Source organism: Uranotaenia lowii, chromosome 3 (assembly GCF_029784155.1).
Source record: "Uranotaenia lowii strain MFRU-FL chromosome 3, ASM2978415v1, whole genome shotgun sequence".
Taxonomy (NCBI): Eukaryota; Metazoa; Arthropoda; class Insecta; order Diptera; family Culicidae; genus Uranotaenia; species Uranotaenia lowii.
The window spans coordinates 55778971-55794850 of NC_073693.1; the positions used below are offsets into that span (position 1 = coordinate 55778971).

The 15880-nt window shown below is 36.0% G+C and overlaps 1 protein-coding gene across 1 annotated transcript in view; it reads right to left on the reverse strand.

The window, feature by feature from the left end:
- Positions 1 to 4010: 4010 nt before the first annotated feature.
- LOC129752203 (uncharacterized) overlaps positions 4011 to 15880 on the reverse strand; it is a 57328-nt gene continuing 45458 nt past the window's right edge. The window contains exon 4 of the mRNA XM_055747991.1: positions 4011 to 4138. Within this exon, the coding sequence (XP_055603966.1) occupies positions 4011 to 4138 (128 nt within the window). The remainder of the gene's footprint in view (positions 4139 to 15880) is intronic.

A 15880-nucleotide genomic window follows, 5' to 3' on the forward strand; every position in this document is an offset into this window, starting at 1 on the left:
AGATACTCCGCAGAAAGGTTCAGGTCCAATTAACAGGCCCTGAGATCCTTCCCTAGCTAGCTGGTCTGCTTCTTCGTTCCCTAGGATACCGCAGTGGCCTGGAACCCAGAATAACAATACTCTGTTCCGTATGGCCAGGTTTCTTAGTGCAACAATACACTCCCATACTAGCTTGGAGTAACATGTGAAAGTACTTAGTGCTCGAAGAGCGGCCTGACTATCAGAGAATATATAGATACTTGTGTACCTGTATCCTCTTTTCAAACAGGCTAAAGTGCATTCTAAAATTGCTTGAACTTCTGCTGAACTTCTTGCACACATACTCAACGTGGTTTTTAAAGCTGAGCCGGTCGTCAATCATCACACCCAAATATTTAAGCTCACGCTTTGATTCGATAGTGCATGATCCAACTGTAATCCTGCCTGTTTGCGGTGAAATCAGGTTTGATATCAGGACCATCTCGGTTTTGTGGTGAGCCAACTGCAAACTTTTGGAGTGCATCCAGCTCTCTACCGCATCTACAGCCTCTGAAGCTCTTAGCTGGACGATTTCTGTAGAGTAACCCGTCGCTAGTAGCACGACATCGTCCGCGAAACCAACCAACTTTACTCCCTCTGGCAGGCTCAATGTCAGCACCTCATCATACGTAATATTCCACAGAACCGGGCCCAGTATCGACCCTTGCGGTACTCCAGCTGTAACATCCATTTCCTGAAATCCTTCGCTCGTCATGTATAGAAGCTTGCGGTTCTGGAAATAGCTTTCCACTAATTTGTAGAGATATTTCGGTATCCTCATTTTTATAAGTGAAGAAGCAATCGCTGCCCAGCTGACACTATTGAAGGCGTTACGCACGTCCAATGTTACTACCGCACAAAAACGGTCCCCTCTTCTCTTCTTGAGTCTGGCTTTATCAGCCGTTTCGATGACAGTTCGAATGGCGTCGACTGTGCATCGCCCTTTTCGAAAGCCGAATTGATTGTTGGACAATCCGCCTTCGCCCTCGGTGTACCGCTGGATACGATTCAAGATCACCTTTTCCAAAATCTTTCCAACCGTATCCAGTTGGCCTGTATGCCGATGGGTTCCCCAATGGCTTTCCTGGTTTGGGCAGCAGAACCAGCTTCTGTCGTTTCCAAATATCTGGAAACATCCTTTCCTCTATACAAATTTGCAGTGACGATCGGAACATTTCGGGAAATTCCATAATCGCGGTCTTAACTGCAATGTTCGGGAAACCATCTGGACCCGGAGCCTTTTCCAGCTGAAGGGATTTGGCGATGTCCCGCAGTTCCTCCAACGATATTAACTCCTCATCGCTCGTATCCCAGTCGTACGGGACTTGCGGCCAGCTATTAATAATATGATGAGGAAACAGCTCTCTCGTTATTTCCCTCAGTTTGTTGGGGCATATTTCAGGTGGTGTGCTACCGCTTTTGTTTTTTGCCATGACTATCCTGTAGGCATCGCCCCATGATCGGTCATTGGCATCAAGACAAAGTTTCCTTAAACATGCCCTTTTACTCTCTTTAATTGCCTTGCATAGGTTTCTTTTCGCATTTTTGAAAAGCGGCCTACGCTCGTCTCTCTCCATTTGAGTTCGTGCTCTCTGCATGTTTCCTCTAGCGCGAAGGCAGGCACGCAAATTCGCGATTTCCTCAGTCCACCAATAAACTGGTGGATGTGGGTTTCTACGATTAACTCTCCTCGTCATTGCTGCATCACAAGCATGTGTGAGTACTTTCGTCAGGTTTTCCGCCGACAAGTTTGACAGGTTTTGCTCCCACTTCAAAACCTCGACGAAGACATTCCGGTCAAATTGTTGTGTCCTCCAGCGTCGTTCACCTGTCATTACCTCTCCTCTGACTGACTGTGCACTTTCACCCACACGATAACGGATCGCAAAGTGGTCGCTATGAGTGTAGTCTTCGCTCACCCTCCAATTACTTGTCCATCTGGGACTAGCAAATGTGATATCTATAATCGATTCACGTCCCTCTCTATGGTAGGTTCTAGTATTACCTACGTTCGCCAGGTCCACATTCAGCCTTGCAAGTGCTTCAAGTAAACTCTGTCCTCTGGCGTTCGTATGGGAACTACCCCATTCCTGGGCCCACGCATTGAAATCCCCCGCGATAATAACGGGGCATCGGCCTGTGAGCAAATCGACTATCCTATCCATCGTAGCGCTAAACTTCTCCAAGGTCCACCTCGGTGGAGCGTAGCAGCTACAGAAGAAGATTCCATTGACTTTGGCTATCACAAAGCCTTCTTCATTTGATGTGACCACTTCTTGTATGGGAAACTTTCCTGTCACCCCTATTGCGGCCAGTTTGGCACTATCGGTCACCCAATTTGTGCCATTCAGGGCCCTTAAATAGGGGTCTGCTACTAACGCAATGTCTAGCTTCTCTTCCACCGCCATCTGTCGCAGTAGCTGTTGTGCTTCGTGACAGTGGTTGAGGTTGATTTGGATTACTTCCATGCCCTTGGTATCGCTGCTAGCGCCTTTTGGTAGGCAGAGCACCTTGGGTTGCCAGTTACACGGTCACCAGTGCAGATAAGACACTTCGCCGGCTTACTGCAGCTAGTCGCTATGTGGCCGGATTCTCCGCACCCCCAGCATAATCCTCGTCTGTCAACTCCCTTGCAGTCAAACGACTTGTGGCCGTACTCCATGCATCGAAAGCATACCTCTGGTTGCTGGGAGATGGTTATCTGACAAACTGACCATCCCACTTTTAGCCGCCTGCACTCGAGTGCTGCGTTGGCTGCTACCACCGGAAGCCTCACAATCGCAACCTGTGTTCCGGATCTAGGAGGACCCTGTCTCAATCGGATAGAGATCTGATCTTCGCCGATCTTACACTGGTCAACTAGCGCTGTCCTGACTTCATCTTCTGTCGTTATTTCGTCGAGGTTTTTGATACGGATGGTAACTTCGTGACATAGCGCACGCACCTCCGCCTTCTCGCCTAGAACTTCCTCCGCCAGCACCTTGAAGGATGCACTCTTTGTTGCTGAACTTCGTTTCAACTCGAGGATCATCTCACCGGAACGAGTACGACGGATCCTCCTCACGTTTTCACCTAGTCCAGCAAGCTTGTCGTCGGTCCGCATCTGACGAAGCACGTCCGCGTACGTACCCTCTGGCGCCTTAACTACGATAGCTTCACCTTTTTCCCTTACGCGGCTTCGCTGCTTTTTGGGCTTGGGGTTTGCTTTCGTAGCTCTCTCCTTACGGTGTTTACGCGTCACTGTTTGCCATTCGGAGGACGCTCCCTCATTGGGTCTGTCGTCCTTGCCTTTCAGTTGGCCAGGGTCCTGTCGAACCATCGGGTCTCGGGCCCTCTTCTTTAGGGTGCCAGGTCTTGGATCACCGGGCGACCCTCGTTTCCTCTTTACACTATTAGAGCTTCTCGGAGTAATAAGCTCATTCCTCACCGTTTGAACGAAGGCATCGATCCGTTTCGGGCGACTGACATTCGCCTTAGAGGGTTTCTCCGCCTCTGTTCCTCTGCTAGTAGCGCTGCCATTTAGCGCTCTTACCATCTCTAGGACTGCTTTGTTTGCCTCTGTAAAAAGAGCCATAGCCTTCACAAGCTTCCTTCATCGCTTCCTTCATTGCCTTTGGCATAGGAACTTCCTTCTTCTCTGGAGAGCTGACAGGCTCTCCTCTTTCTTCCGCTATGGAGCCTTCTGGAGTTTCTACCAGTTGGACAGCAAGCTGCCGAGCTGGAGATCGCCTTAGACTCCTGCCACCGAACGAATTAGCGCTTGCACCCTTCTCCGCACTCTCCTCCTTCTTCCTCTTATCATTATTTTTAGTATTTTGAATCATTAGTGAATCCCACGAATAGCTAGGGAAATATACGGTCGACTGCGCCAGTGCCCTGCTTTAGCGCAGCAAGGACTGCAATACTGTGGGGTTTGTCCCGGTGCCCCACAGGCTACCGTTATCGACTGACACATTTACAACCCGCCAGCCTTCCACCTCATAAGCACGGTCTTATGCACGGGACCGTTTTAGCGCTCCCATGAGCAGCACACCTTGGGCACATTGGGTTGTTTCTTTCCAATAGGTCCGGTAGGGTAATCCAATTCCGTTTGCCGTTGTCGTCATCGAGAGGGGGGTTGCTGGATTTAGTCGCCTCTTACGACATGGGCCAGTGACCCAGGGGCAGTATTCTTGGGCCGCTACCCCACGGCTGTGTGTGTGTTTGAGTGTGTGTGTGTGTGTGTGTGTGTGTGTGTGTGTGTGTGTGTGTGTGTGTGTGTGTGTGTGTGTGTGTGTGTGTGTGTGTGTGTGTGTGTGTGTGTGTGTGTGTGTGTGTGTGTGTGTGTGTGTGTGTGTGTGTGTGTGTGTGTGTGTGTGTGTGTGTGTGTGTGTGTGTGTGTGTGTGTGTGTGTGTGTGTGTGTGTGTGTGTGTGTGTGTGTGTGTGTGTGTGTGTGTGTGTGTGTGTGTGTGTGTGTGTGTGTGTGTGTGTGTGTGTGTGTGTGTGTGTGTGTGTGTGTGTGTGTGTGTGTGTGTGTGTGTGTGTGTGTGTGTGTGTGTGTGTGTGTGTGTGTTTGTGTGTGTGTGTGTGTGTGTATGTGTCTGTCAGTTTCCCAACACGTTTCCATAAGTTTAAAAAAAGGATGATCGTACAGGAGAATATAGGAACAAATGTATACTGCCTGGTGTGATAATTTTTTTTTCGAGAAATCAAATGAAGGCTGTTTGAGCCATCGCAGGCATCGGAAATAGCCGTTTTACCTTCGATTCCACAACAGTTTTCAAATATTTCAGAAAATGCAAGATTGAACAATTTTTTTTTTTAAATTTTAGTTTAAATCAGTGTTTTTTTGTATTGTTTACAAAATGTAGGGGAATTATGGGTAGAAATGGCACTATAAGCTCGTGCGGCATTCGAAGCTATGTCAAATTGAATTTACGAAATTTTCACTAAGGAAAAGTATATTTCCATAGATTTGGTTCATGAAGGACGGAAGATATTGAATTTCTTTGCGATTTATTTAAATGTATAACTTCCCAACGTAACAAGAAAAAATTGGAAATGGTTTACACATTTGAGTGTGGTAAAATGGAAAATTCGAAAGCATACTTCAACTACCGTTTGTTTCTTTCTGAAGAACAAGTAAAGATAATAAAAAAATGACAGTTTTCCCCTTTTAATAAAAACAAATTTTTTCCATAGGTTAAGTAATAAAAAAAAACGAAAAAACCGTAGAACAAACATTCAAAATCATGTCTACTCAAAAGTACTGGCATCCTAACAACCAACCACTAAGATCGTTTAGAACTTGTTATCTGCAATGTTACACCAACTTCCACGTTTAATTCCTTACATCCATTTCATCAAAGCCATTACCATTCAAAGGCACGTTTCTCGATTGCGAAACGTCGTAATATCGACTTTCAACTACATCGTAAAATTAGTATCAATGTACATCCATACGTGTAGGTACATGAGGGTGGCTTGGGTTGGTTTCTTACCCACCGCACCGGAAGTACCAGAATACTTCCTGTTTCCCGCTTTTGTCCCTCTTCACTGAACCAAAAGCGCTACCGCTGAAGGCACCGAAATTCCTAATGATCATTGATATGCGAGGTGTTGAGAAGAATTTCCAATGGATGGATGGATGGATGGAAGCGGGATTCATTCCGAAATGATACCTGCTTCGCTCTGAACGTTTCCATCCATACACACCTTCTCATTGTCAGGTATTTTTCTCCTAAATTGCCCGGAAGTAAGTCGATTGTATGAAATATGTAAATTTCATTATCACATTGATGATGCTGGCTGAGAGCGATCGGTTTCCGTTTCCTGGTTTTGTTCCGTGCCTTCAGTACTCATACAGAGGAAGGTGGCAAAGTAATTGACGGAGACTGTTTCGGGGCTCACATTCTTTGGAGCGGAACGAGTTTTATTGTATCATTTGCTGTTTTATTTCATGCTAAGTAGAGCGGCTCGCATTTGAATAATGATTTGAAGGGTTTTTTTCGGGATACATTTGCACGATTATTGGGTTTGTTTTGCATATCTTCAATGGTTAAACAACTGTACAAAATTTAAAAAAAAAATATGGTAAAGGAAAGTGTAATACGGTAGAAATAATTTTATAAATATGTTCATCCTTGTCAAGTACTTAAAATAAGTCGATGGAAACTTCAAATAAGAGCCGATCTTTCAGTAAACCTTCCACGTTTGAAGATAAATTTCAGTTTTTATCGTTCCTCAAATCAGGACTTCGGAAGCGTTGCTTTTTGCTAAACATTTGTCGTTTTCATCGTACTTCTTTCCTTCTTACTTTTAATTTAACCCGCCACACGTAGCAGTGTAAATCACTTCAAAGCCTTTACTCCATTCGAAACACTCGGGAAGTTTGTGAGTGTTTGCTTTTTGTTCATTTCTTGTGATTCAAGAGTAGGAACAGGACTTTTTGGAAGTAAACAGAATAAATAATTACCCATATCAATTATGGAGCCGATTGCGCAAGCATCGATGCGTGAAATGAATAACACGATAGGATAAGGAACGTTAAAGGTACAACCTGTGCATGCGCGGATCTACAGGGGGGGTGATGGGGGTGATCACCCCCCCCCCCCAAGCGGAAAAAATAAATCATCAGTAAAAATGGTCACAATTTTTTTAAACTCAATTTAGATAAAATATAACTTTTTCATGTGTCAAAATATCTTAAAATTGACATTATCATTTTTACGCGTGCATAAGAATTCAAAATCTGCTTGATAATATTCTTGAATTATGCGCGTGTATAACTTCGTGTTGGCGTCGGGCGTGCTGAAAGGATATAGCTTACACCTCACTCTTTAAGGAATTTCCTTAAGCATGACATCAGATTTTTGTGCAAATTGGAGTGAAACTTTTCACTCTCACTCTTATCGCTATGAATATATTCAGAATTGTTTAGTACGTGATTCAAAGAAAGTGTTTATTAGATGGAAAAGAAAAAGAGTATCAATCAAATTTAGGGTCATCATTCAAAATTTCGTATTTTAATTCAGATTCAATAATCAGATTCAGATTAAATAATTGAATTAGTGAGCTCAGATCGAATCCTCAAAATATCAGAATTTGAATTTATGATTGAAGGCTACGAAAAAAATTTAGGTTCTTGGTACATTTTTTTATAAACATTAACCCTTCGTTTCATAAAGTAACAAATTTGCAACAATTTTTGTATGGAAAAAGTGAAAAATCGTATTTTATTTTAATTTTTTTTCTTGATGTATTCATCATTTCCAACTGTTTAAAATGATTTTTGAGAAAAATTAAAAAATCTTGAAATGAAGGGTTAAATAACGCAATTAACTGTATTTAAAGTTCTTATCTGGAATTAAGATTTAGAAATCGCGTTTTTACATTTTAGAAGTAATGTTGAAATTCGGAAACAGATTTATAATTCAAATATTGAATTTAAGTTACAAAATTCAGATGCAGAATCAACATTCTAAATTCAGATTCATATTCAGGTCGAAAATATTTTTTTAAACCAATATAAAAATATCAATAAAGCATTTCGTTGAAGATGATTAAAATCGCAGAAGATTGCAAACTTGTTGTTTCAATTTACAATTCAATTTTTTGAATCAATGTCACAACTCAGCAAAAAATTCAAAGTAGATTTCGAGTTTATTTTGCAATTTTCGTATAATGCAAAATTAAATTATCCACATGATTTTACTTATGGAGCTGTTTTTTTTAAATAAAATATTAACTGATAATTTCAAAATAAAAAATCTGCAGGGAATTCCATATTTTCCTAATGTATTGTATACTATTTATCACAGTCTTCTCAAAAGCCAAATTTCAAATTAAAATTTTCGATTTGGATCAAGCTAGCAACAAATTTTTAATCTCTTATTGTATCTTTGAAAGTTTGATTCATTTTATTATCTCTTTCATTGAAAATTGGATTTCGTGCAACGTTTTGCAGTCGCAGTTATCCGTACAAAGGTTGACTGAAAAGAGGTTAGCGCGAAGAACTCCGACAGATTTTACACCGATTTGACCAGGGTGGGTCAGTAGGGTGGGTGCATATTGAGGAAAAGTAGGCAAGGGGTACCAAAAGTTTCTCATTGGTGGGGGGTGGAGACGGAGCGTTTTTTGACAGCGAATTGTTCGTCTACCATGCCTACGATTACGATTGCCTGTCACAAGATGGACGATTCCGTGCATTGGTATAAGAACACACCTGAAGCTTTACCCGCCTTGGATTTGACAGGTCGCACGAATGTACAAGTTCGCACAAATGTCGCAGTCATGAGTGCGCAGTCCAATTTAGTGCGATGCGATTAATATCGATGTGAATTCTTTTGTCAGAAATTAAATATTTTCTTAAAACAAACTTATTTGATGCTCAAAATCCATTTCAATAAATATTTTAACCATATCTAAATATAAGTTCCTACATTGTAATTTAATGTTTGTTTTTTTTTTACGGCGAATCAGTCCAAGTGCCTTATTCTGCGTATCGAATAAACTTGTCATTAAAAGCTTGGCCGGAATCGCCGTTAAAAAACAAACATCAATTAAAATACAGTCGACTCTAGATCAACACATTACTATTTGATATAAAGAACTATAATTCTAAAACAGCTAATAATTTTTTAAAGTTTTTTTTTATTCATGCATTGTTTTCAAATCTGTCGCCAACCCCAATAAGACGTTGTTTTAACCATAAAACCAGAGATGCTCATTTGAGTAAGTTAAATTCATACCAACAGATTTAATTTTGACTGAAAATAAAGTATTCAAAACTAAATTTCATATGGATTCATACTAGTGAAAAAAAAAACATTTGTCTGTGTTTTGCCTAAGACTAAGCCAGCCACAAACAGATTTACAGAATTCTTTGAACAATCTTTTTTTTAAATTGTCTTCAACATTGCTGAATTCTCTTCATCTTTAGCATCAACATTTTTCCTGTCATAGTTTTTATTTTTCCCAATCACTCAAAAAATTTTGGCCCTTTTTTTAGAAAACTTGCTAAATCACCCCCCCTAGAAGCAATCTCTAGATCCGCGCCTGAACCTGTGTTTCACATTTGGGTAACAACAGATTAAACGGATTTTATACAAATGACGGAAAAATTTCAATTTTACAATACATTTGACTGTTTAAAGATTCCCTAGAATTCTTGAAAGGCCGAGATAACTCTTGGTTATATCTCTTGTAGTGATGAAATCTGGAGGAGAAATATTTGCCTTGATTCAAGCTTTAAGAGAACCAAAATAAAAAATAAAAGATCATACAGGCTTGTGCGAAGGACCCGTCCATGAGAGGGGTGGGGGGCTTTCGAAATACAAATTTAGTTAAAATTAATGACAATACCAAAAATACACAATAAACATGGGAATTGATTTCGAAAACCATGGTCTTAGTTAAAAATATCACAAGAACTCTAAGAAATTTTGTTTTGCTTAATTTGAATTAGAAATATGCTTCAAAACAAATTTTTAGCAGTTAGCTATTAGGAAATATTGATCCATTTTGAACTTAAGAGCATTTATTTAAACTCATAGTTCAAAATTGAATTTTCAGTTGATAAAAAAAAATTAATTAAATTTTTAGTGCGAGTAATCAAAGTCAGAGATAATTTGTTAATTCGAATAAAATCTAAATTTTGATTGCTACGTTAATACTCATGGTCTGTATGACTACGCAGTCAAAGACATCAAATAAATTGTTAAAATATAGGACCACCAAAATGGTTAAAATCCCTTTTAAATAAGCAAAATAGAATCGAATGCTCGAATTTAATTTTACATCGAAACTATTCCAATTGCCAAAAGAAAAGTGTAAGTCCAATTTTAAAGTTGTCAATAATAAAAATATATGTATCGGTTATGAATTTTCAAGCGCAGATTAAAAATTTCAAGCTTTGAAAGTTGTGTCGCCGTCAATTGAAATATTGGGTCCTGGAAAAGACAAAATGTAGAAACTATGTTTTCTAATTGGAAATATTGATTTCTGGACTCCCAAGAAGATTATGTTTTTAAAATACAATTGAACAAAATTGTGGTAGATTTTAGTAGATATATTTGAAAGTTATACTTTAATATGAAGATAAGTCGTAAAACCTCTAGTTTTTTTATATGAAGTTTATAAGTTTAAAAATACGGCAGTTTTCAATTTAAAACTATCATTGATAATTGATCAACTAACAAATCTACACGATGAAAATAAACTAATTCTGGAACTGTTTATTGTACCTCATTCAATTAAGGATTAATATTGAGAAAATAAGGATAATGAATTATCTAAAAAACTCGAATTCAGTTCAGCAAGTTCAATTTGTCAAATCTGCAGAAGCCTTCAAAAATATATGATATTTGTTTTTAAAGTAATTTTAATTACACTTAGTTCAGATCTTCTTTTCAAATTCTTTAAAAATTGATTTTAAAAATTCATTAAAAGTTCCCGTATTTTAAAGAATGAGAAAAAATTTAAAAAATCTTTAACTTTTTTATTTGCAGGGGTCATAATTAAGTGTGGTCTGCTGATAGTTGAACCAAAATCTTGATTTCGAAAATTTTTGTGACTTTTTAAAGTTTTACTCATTTTCCTTCGAAAATTAAATCTGATAAAAATGCATATTTGGATTCAGGGCATCCAAATTAATCAAAGTTATCTTATTGATACTTGAACATCTGAAAATTGTCAGTTTGAATATTAAGTTGAGCATTAAGAAAAACAAACAGAACCGAGGCTTAAATGGGTTTTTTGAAAAAGGGTTTACATCAGCTTAAAATTCTGAATCTAGTGACATAAACGATTTTGTTTATAATCAAATTGAATAATAGTGAAGTAATGGATACTGAATACTCCTGTCACATGGCTACCAATCGATTTATGTAAAAAATTTGTATTCGATGAATGGTTTTTGAGAATAAAATGGTTGGTTTCAAATTTCGTAATTGTTTAGTCATTTTTCTTAATGGAAATTGAATTTCCATTCTTAAGACGAGGTAAGGTTTTTGTGCGTCAAAATTTTATTTTCAATACAACAATTTTATTGAACTGTTAATCAAATTTTTTTATTTTAAAATTGGTTCATTTCTTGAAATGTCTTAAGCCAAGATTGACATGTTAGTTAACACTTATTTTTAATCACATTTTAGGATGATGTGATTACTCATGACTTGATTGATTTCTAGAATTGAAATTTTTTTTCGAAAAAATCTCCATAGAGGGGGGGGGGGGTTTAAACTCCTAACTCCACTCTTTCCCCCTCCCCCCTCCCCAATCGCTTGAAGAATGCTGCCCCTTATGCTTGAAGAAACATCTATTATTCAACTTGGATTAGAAGTTCTTAAAAATTTCGTGAAAATTCTCGAATTTGGCAGAATTGGGAAAAAAAAGTCAAAAAGAGAACTTCTTTAACTTTTTCCGCGGAAGTCTAAATTACTCTCTTCGTTCAGGAAAATTTATCTTTGAATTGAAACATTTTATTTCCAAATTTTTGTAATGTTCTACAGATTTACCAAAAAAGTGCACTAATTGATTAAACAAATTTTCACCTTTTTTCACAATTATCTCGAAAACAAGAACTACTGGTAAAAAATAATTCCATATTTGGAACGAGCCCCCCCAAATTTGTAAAAATCAGCTCTTAAGTTCTTTGAACTTCGGAAAATGTAAACTTCCGGGTTTGACCCCGGTCAATGGTACATTGGAAAATAAGTTTGTATTTAGCTAGATTAATTCATACTATTCGCATCGGTAAAATACTAAAGTGGGGGTAGTTTTCAAAACTGTTTTAGTAGTTGTTTTTAGATGTTGTTTAAGGAATTGACTGATACGCTACTGATGTGTTTCGTTAAAAATTTAAAATTTGAGATGTTTTTCATCACTATCTCCGAGTTCTCTTTTTACTGGATTATGCTTAGATTTGTCCAGATTTAGTGTTTTAAATTTTGAAATTAAATGACCAGTTTTACCTAGTTTTTAATTAAATTCACCCCAATCGGTACAGTGATCTCAATTGCGAATAAATTCTGCAATTAAAAGCAGCCTATAGCAACATATTAAATATGTCAAGAAGGCCTCAATAGCTGTTGAATTTTATGTTTTAAATTTGATTCCTAGAAATTAAATAACTATGATTGAAGCAATGTTAAGCTTTTATTTCTTCTCCCCTGAATCAAACCTAACTATATAGATTCAAATTTTAAATTCAAATTTATTTACCACGAATATGGGGTTTCTCTGAAAGATTTTGTGTGTGTTTTTTTAGTGTCATAAAAGTTAAATTTGATTCTTCGAAATGTGATAATTTATACCTATATGTTTCGATTTATTGGTGTTTTAAGCTGAAACAGAATCTTATCGGTGTTTTCTTAATTCAAATTTTAAAATCTTAGTAAGAGATGGATTTAGAGTTAGAAGGATCAATCAAAGGAATACAATCAAAATTTTCGTGATGCTTTTGTCAAAGTTAATAAAGCTGTTTAAAATCCAACACTTCAAATAGATCTTAACGCATAAGTTTGATTAGATTCTTCAAAAAATATGTCTTAATTTTTATTTAATCAATGGCTTGATCTCATTTATCGAAGGGTTCTACGCAGTGTTCTTACTGAAAAGATAATTAGCGGCACTAAATCAACTCGATGTAGAAAAACTTGAGATCGCTAGGTTATAGCAGAAAATATAACTATTTCTCGAACAACAAACGATAATTTTTTAAGAACTTTGTGAAGAATTAAAATCGTGTTGACAAAGGTGAATATTTTTTCCTTATCAAATTCAGGCTTATCTCAAAACTTTGCAAAATCCGGGTATTTGATTTCAAAATTTTCGTTCAAAAACCTGAGGAATACCCAGGCAAATTTACTCCAAAAAAATCGATAAAAATTCTTTGTTTATCAAAAAACATTTATAACAAGTTTTGTTCTTTTTATTATGCAAATAAAGTGAATTAATCCTGGCAAAATCCGGGCTCTTTTCAAATAAAACCAGGCCAGACTAGACTGTTTATAAATTTTGTATTAAATACCCCGGCGAACCCGATTTAAACCTGGCAATAAGGCGAGCTTATTTTAACTGAACCAAGTACATTGTAATTATTCTATTTGTAGATGTTATTTGAATTCGTTTCGAAGAGAAATAAAAAAAGAAATTAATAAAAAAAAACTAATTAATTAAATCTTGCCCGTGCAAAAGTCTTGTTCATTAGAGAACTTTTGAAATTTACATTTAACTAGAAATGATAAGAAAAACCATAAATGCACAAGAAATAAGGAAATTGATTTCTCAAACCATTTTTTACTCATGACCATCAAACAAACTCGTAAAAATGTTAAATTGTACTGATACTATTCAAAATAGATGTGAATCAGGTTTCATTCCTTACTATTTTGAGTAAGTCATTAAAAATCATTCATAATGACGTTCCTTATCATGAACAAGAAAATTGCTTGAAAATTAATTCTAAGCAGTCTTATATAAAAAAATTTAATCAATGTTCCCGAAACGCTAGAAAATACAAATAAAAATTCCGAATACAACCACAGTTAAAAACTTCGGGCATAAGATTCAGTATACAGAAATGGAATATTTTAAATAAAGTAGGTACCGTAATCCGGGGTAATATTGATCATTTTTTTCAATATTTTTCGATTATTTTTTTTATTAAGGGAAATGTTGCATGTTTCTTATTTTTAAAACCAGTACTGGACTCCTATGAACGTAAAACATGGTTGCAGAAATCTATAAGACTACTTAAAATTTGATTTAAAAATGGATTGCGTCTCTGTTTTAAATCTGATGCTTTGGGGTAACATTGGTCAGTCTCTATTTTCGACGGTTTTTACGAGTATTATTGATCATAAAAGATACAAAACACCTTCATAATATTTACACATACTAGTTTATAAATTTTATCTTGCTTTTTAACGTTTCCTTTTAAAAAGATTTATAATCGAAAAAAGAACAATTATGCTGCATACATTTAGGGGCAAAAATTAAATTAATTGCTAACAAGTTTTAGCTACAAAATACAAATGAAATTTTACCTTCACACATTCCTCTAGACCCTTCACTTTTTCCATTTTCATTTTTTCGTCAAAGTTAAAGGTTTGATAGGGTTGCTATCCATTTTTCCTATACGGGCTTACTTTTGGAATATATCCTTATTTTTTAAATTTAAAAAATTATCAATAAATAACCATAAAAAAAAGCACTACAAATACACATGTACAAAGAAAAAAAAATGTAATTCTTTCACTTTAAACAACCCGTTTGCTTCTAAATGCTTTTTGGTATCATCTGGAGAGCTGTTTGTTTTCGAGCCTTTAAAAACATAGATGTTTTAAGATTTTGAAAATGAATTTTTACTAATTGAAAAGAATTTCAGAAACAAACCAAATTTTGCTTCTGTGATACTCAATTTGTGGGCTTTCAAACGTAGAAAACAGTTTTCAAAAATTCCAACTATAGACTGAGTTATTGATGATAGTGTGTAAAAATGTATTGTTGGTCAAAATTACCCCGGTGATCAAAGTTACCCCGTTTTACGGTACCAATTTGAGAAGAAAGTATTTCCGAATCAAGTGATAATAATTGTTCATAGTAACTTAATCAAATTAATTTACATTTCTTATCTTCATTTTTTCTTGAAGTGTTGATTGAAGGTTTGATTAAAGGGTTCACTTGAAACACCTTCAAATTAAAAAAATATTTAATCGCGATATGACATGTGAATTCGATGCACATAGTGGGTGATTCAGATTAAAACAAACACACACACATATAGGATCTCAGTGAAACTTCATGTTTCTTCAGTTGGTAAAATTCAATTTGATTAAAAGAATAATATTATTATTAGGTTTTAAGAGTGTTAGTGAAGAAAGTGTGAGATAAAATCTTGATTTCCTATTCAAATTCTTTTAAGTAATCAAAATAAAAAGCCAAAAAAGATTTAGATGAAGTTCACCATTATGACTTTACATGCTCATCATTGAAAGCTTAAACTGGCAAAGTACAGGTTGGGATATTTGATTTCTTGAATGATCAATAAGAAACTAATAAAAAATTAAAATAATGAATTCCAAGTTTGTTAATATTGAAAGCATTAAACAAATACTTATTTAGTTGATATTTCGGATTGAAATGTAGCTTTGAAGTTTATGATTCGAATGAATTTTGAACTTCGTGAATTTTCGTGAAATTTTTTTAGCACGTATCCTGGCCGGACAATCCGAACAATTTTGTAGAAAATACAAGGAAAAATCCGAGCATTTCATTTTTAAATCAACGACCAAAAATCTGGGCAATATCCGGGAAAAATTTTGTCAACATTCAGAATTTTTTCTTCAAAATTCAAAATGGAACAATTGAAAATAATAATTTTTTCATCGAAATTCAAAAATAAATTTTAAATCGTATTTTAGGCTTCGAAAAATCTTTTCACGATTATTTTTGCAAAATCTGCTCAAAAAATTTTGTTTTGGTAACCAAACTAAAAATTTTTACTACACAATTTATTTTTTTTGTTTGATTTGTCAAATAAAGTGAAAGATTCCGGGCAAAAACCGGGCATTTTTTGATGAAATCTGGGCAAACGGGCTGAGCCGGACTGTTCCCAAATGTTGTATCAAATATCCGGGCAAATCCGGTTAAAACCGGGCAATCTGGCAACCTTAGTTCAAAGTTCAAAATTTCAAATTATGAACATTTGTTCATTATTGATTGAAAGACTAAAAGATTTTACAATGTTTTTTTCATATTGATAATTTCGAATCACAGGTTTCCAAAACATTATGTTTTCTCAACAAAAAATTGCAAAATTAAAAGCAAAGACGAACCTTCTCAAAAAAAAAAAAAGAATTTATACAGTACTTTTTTTAA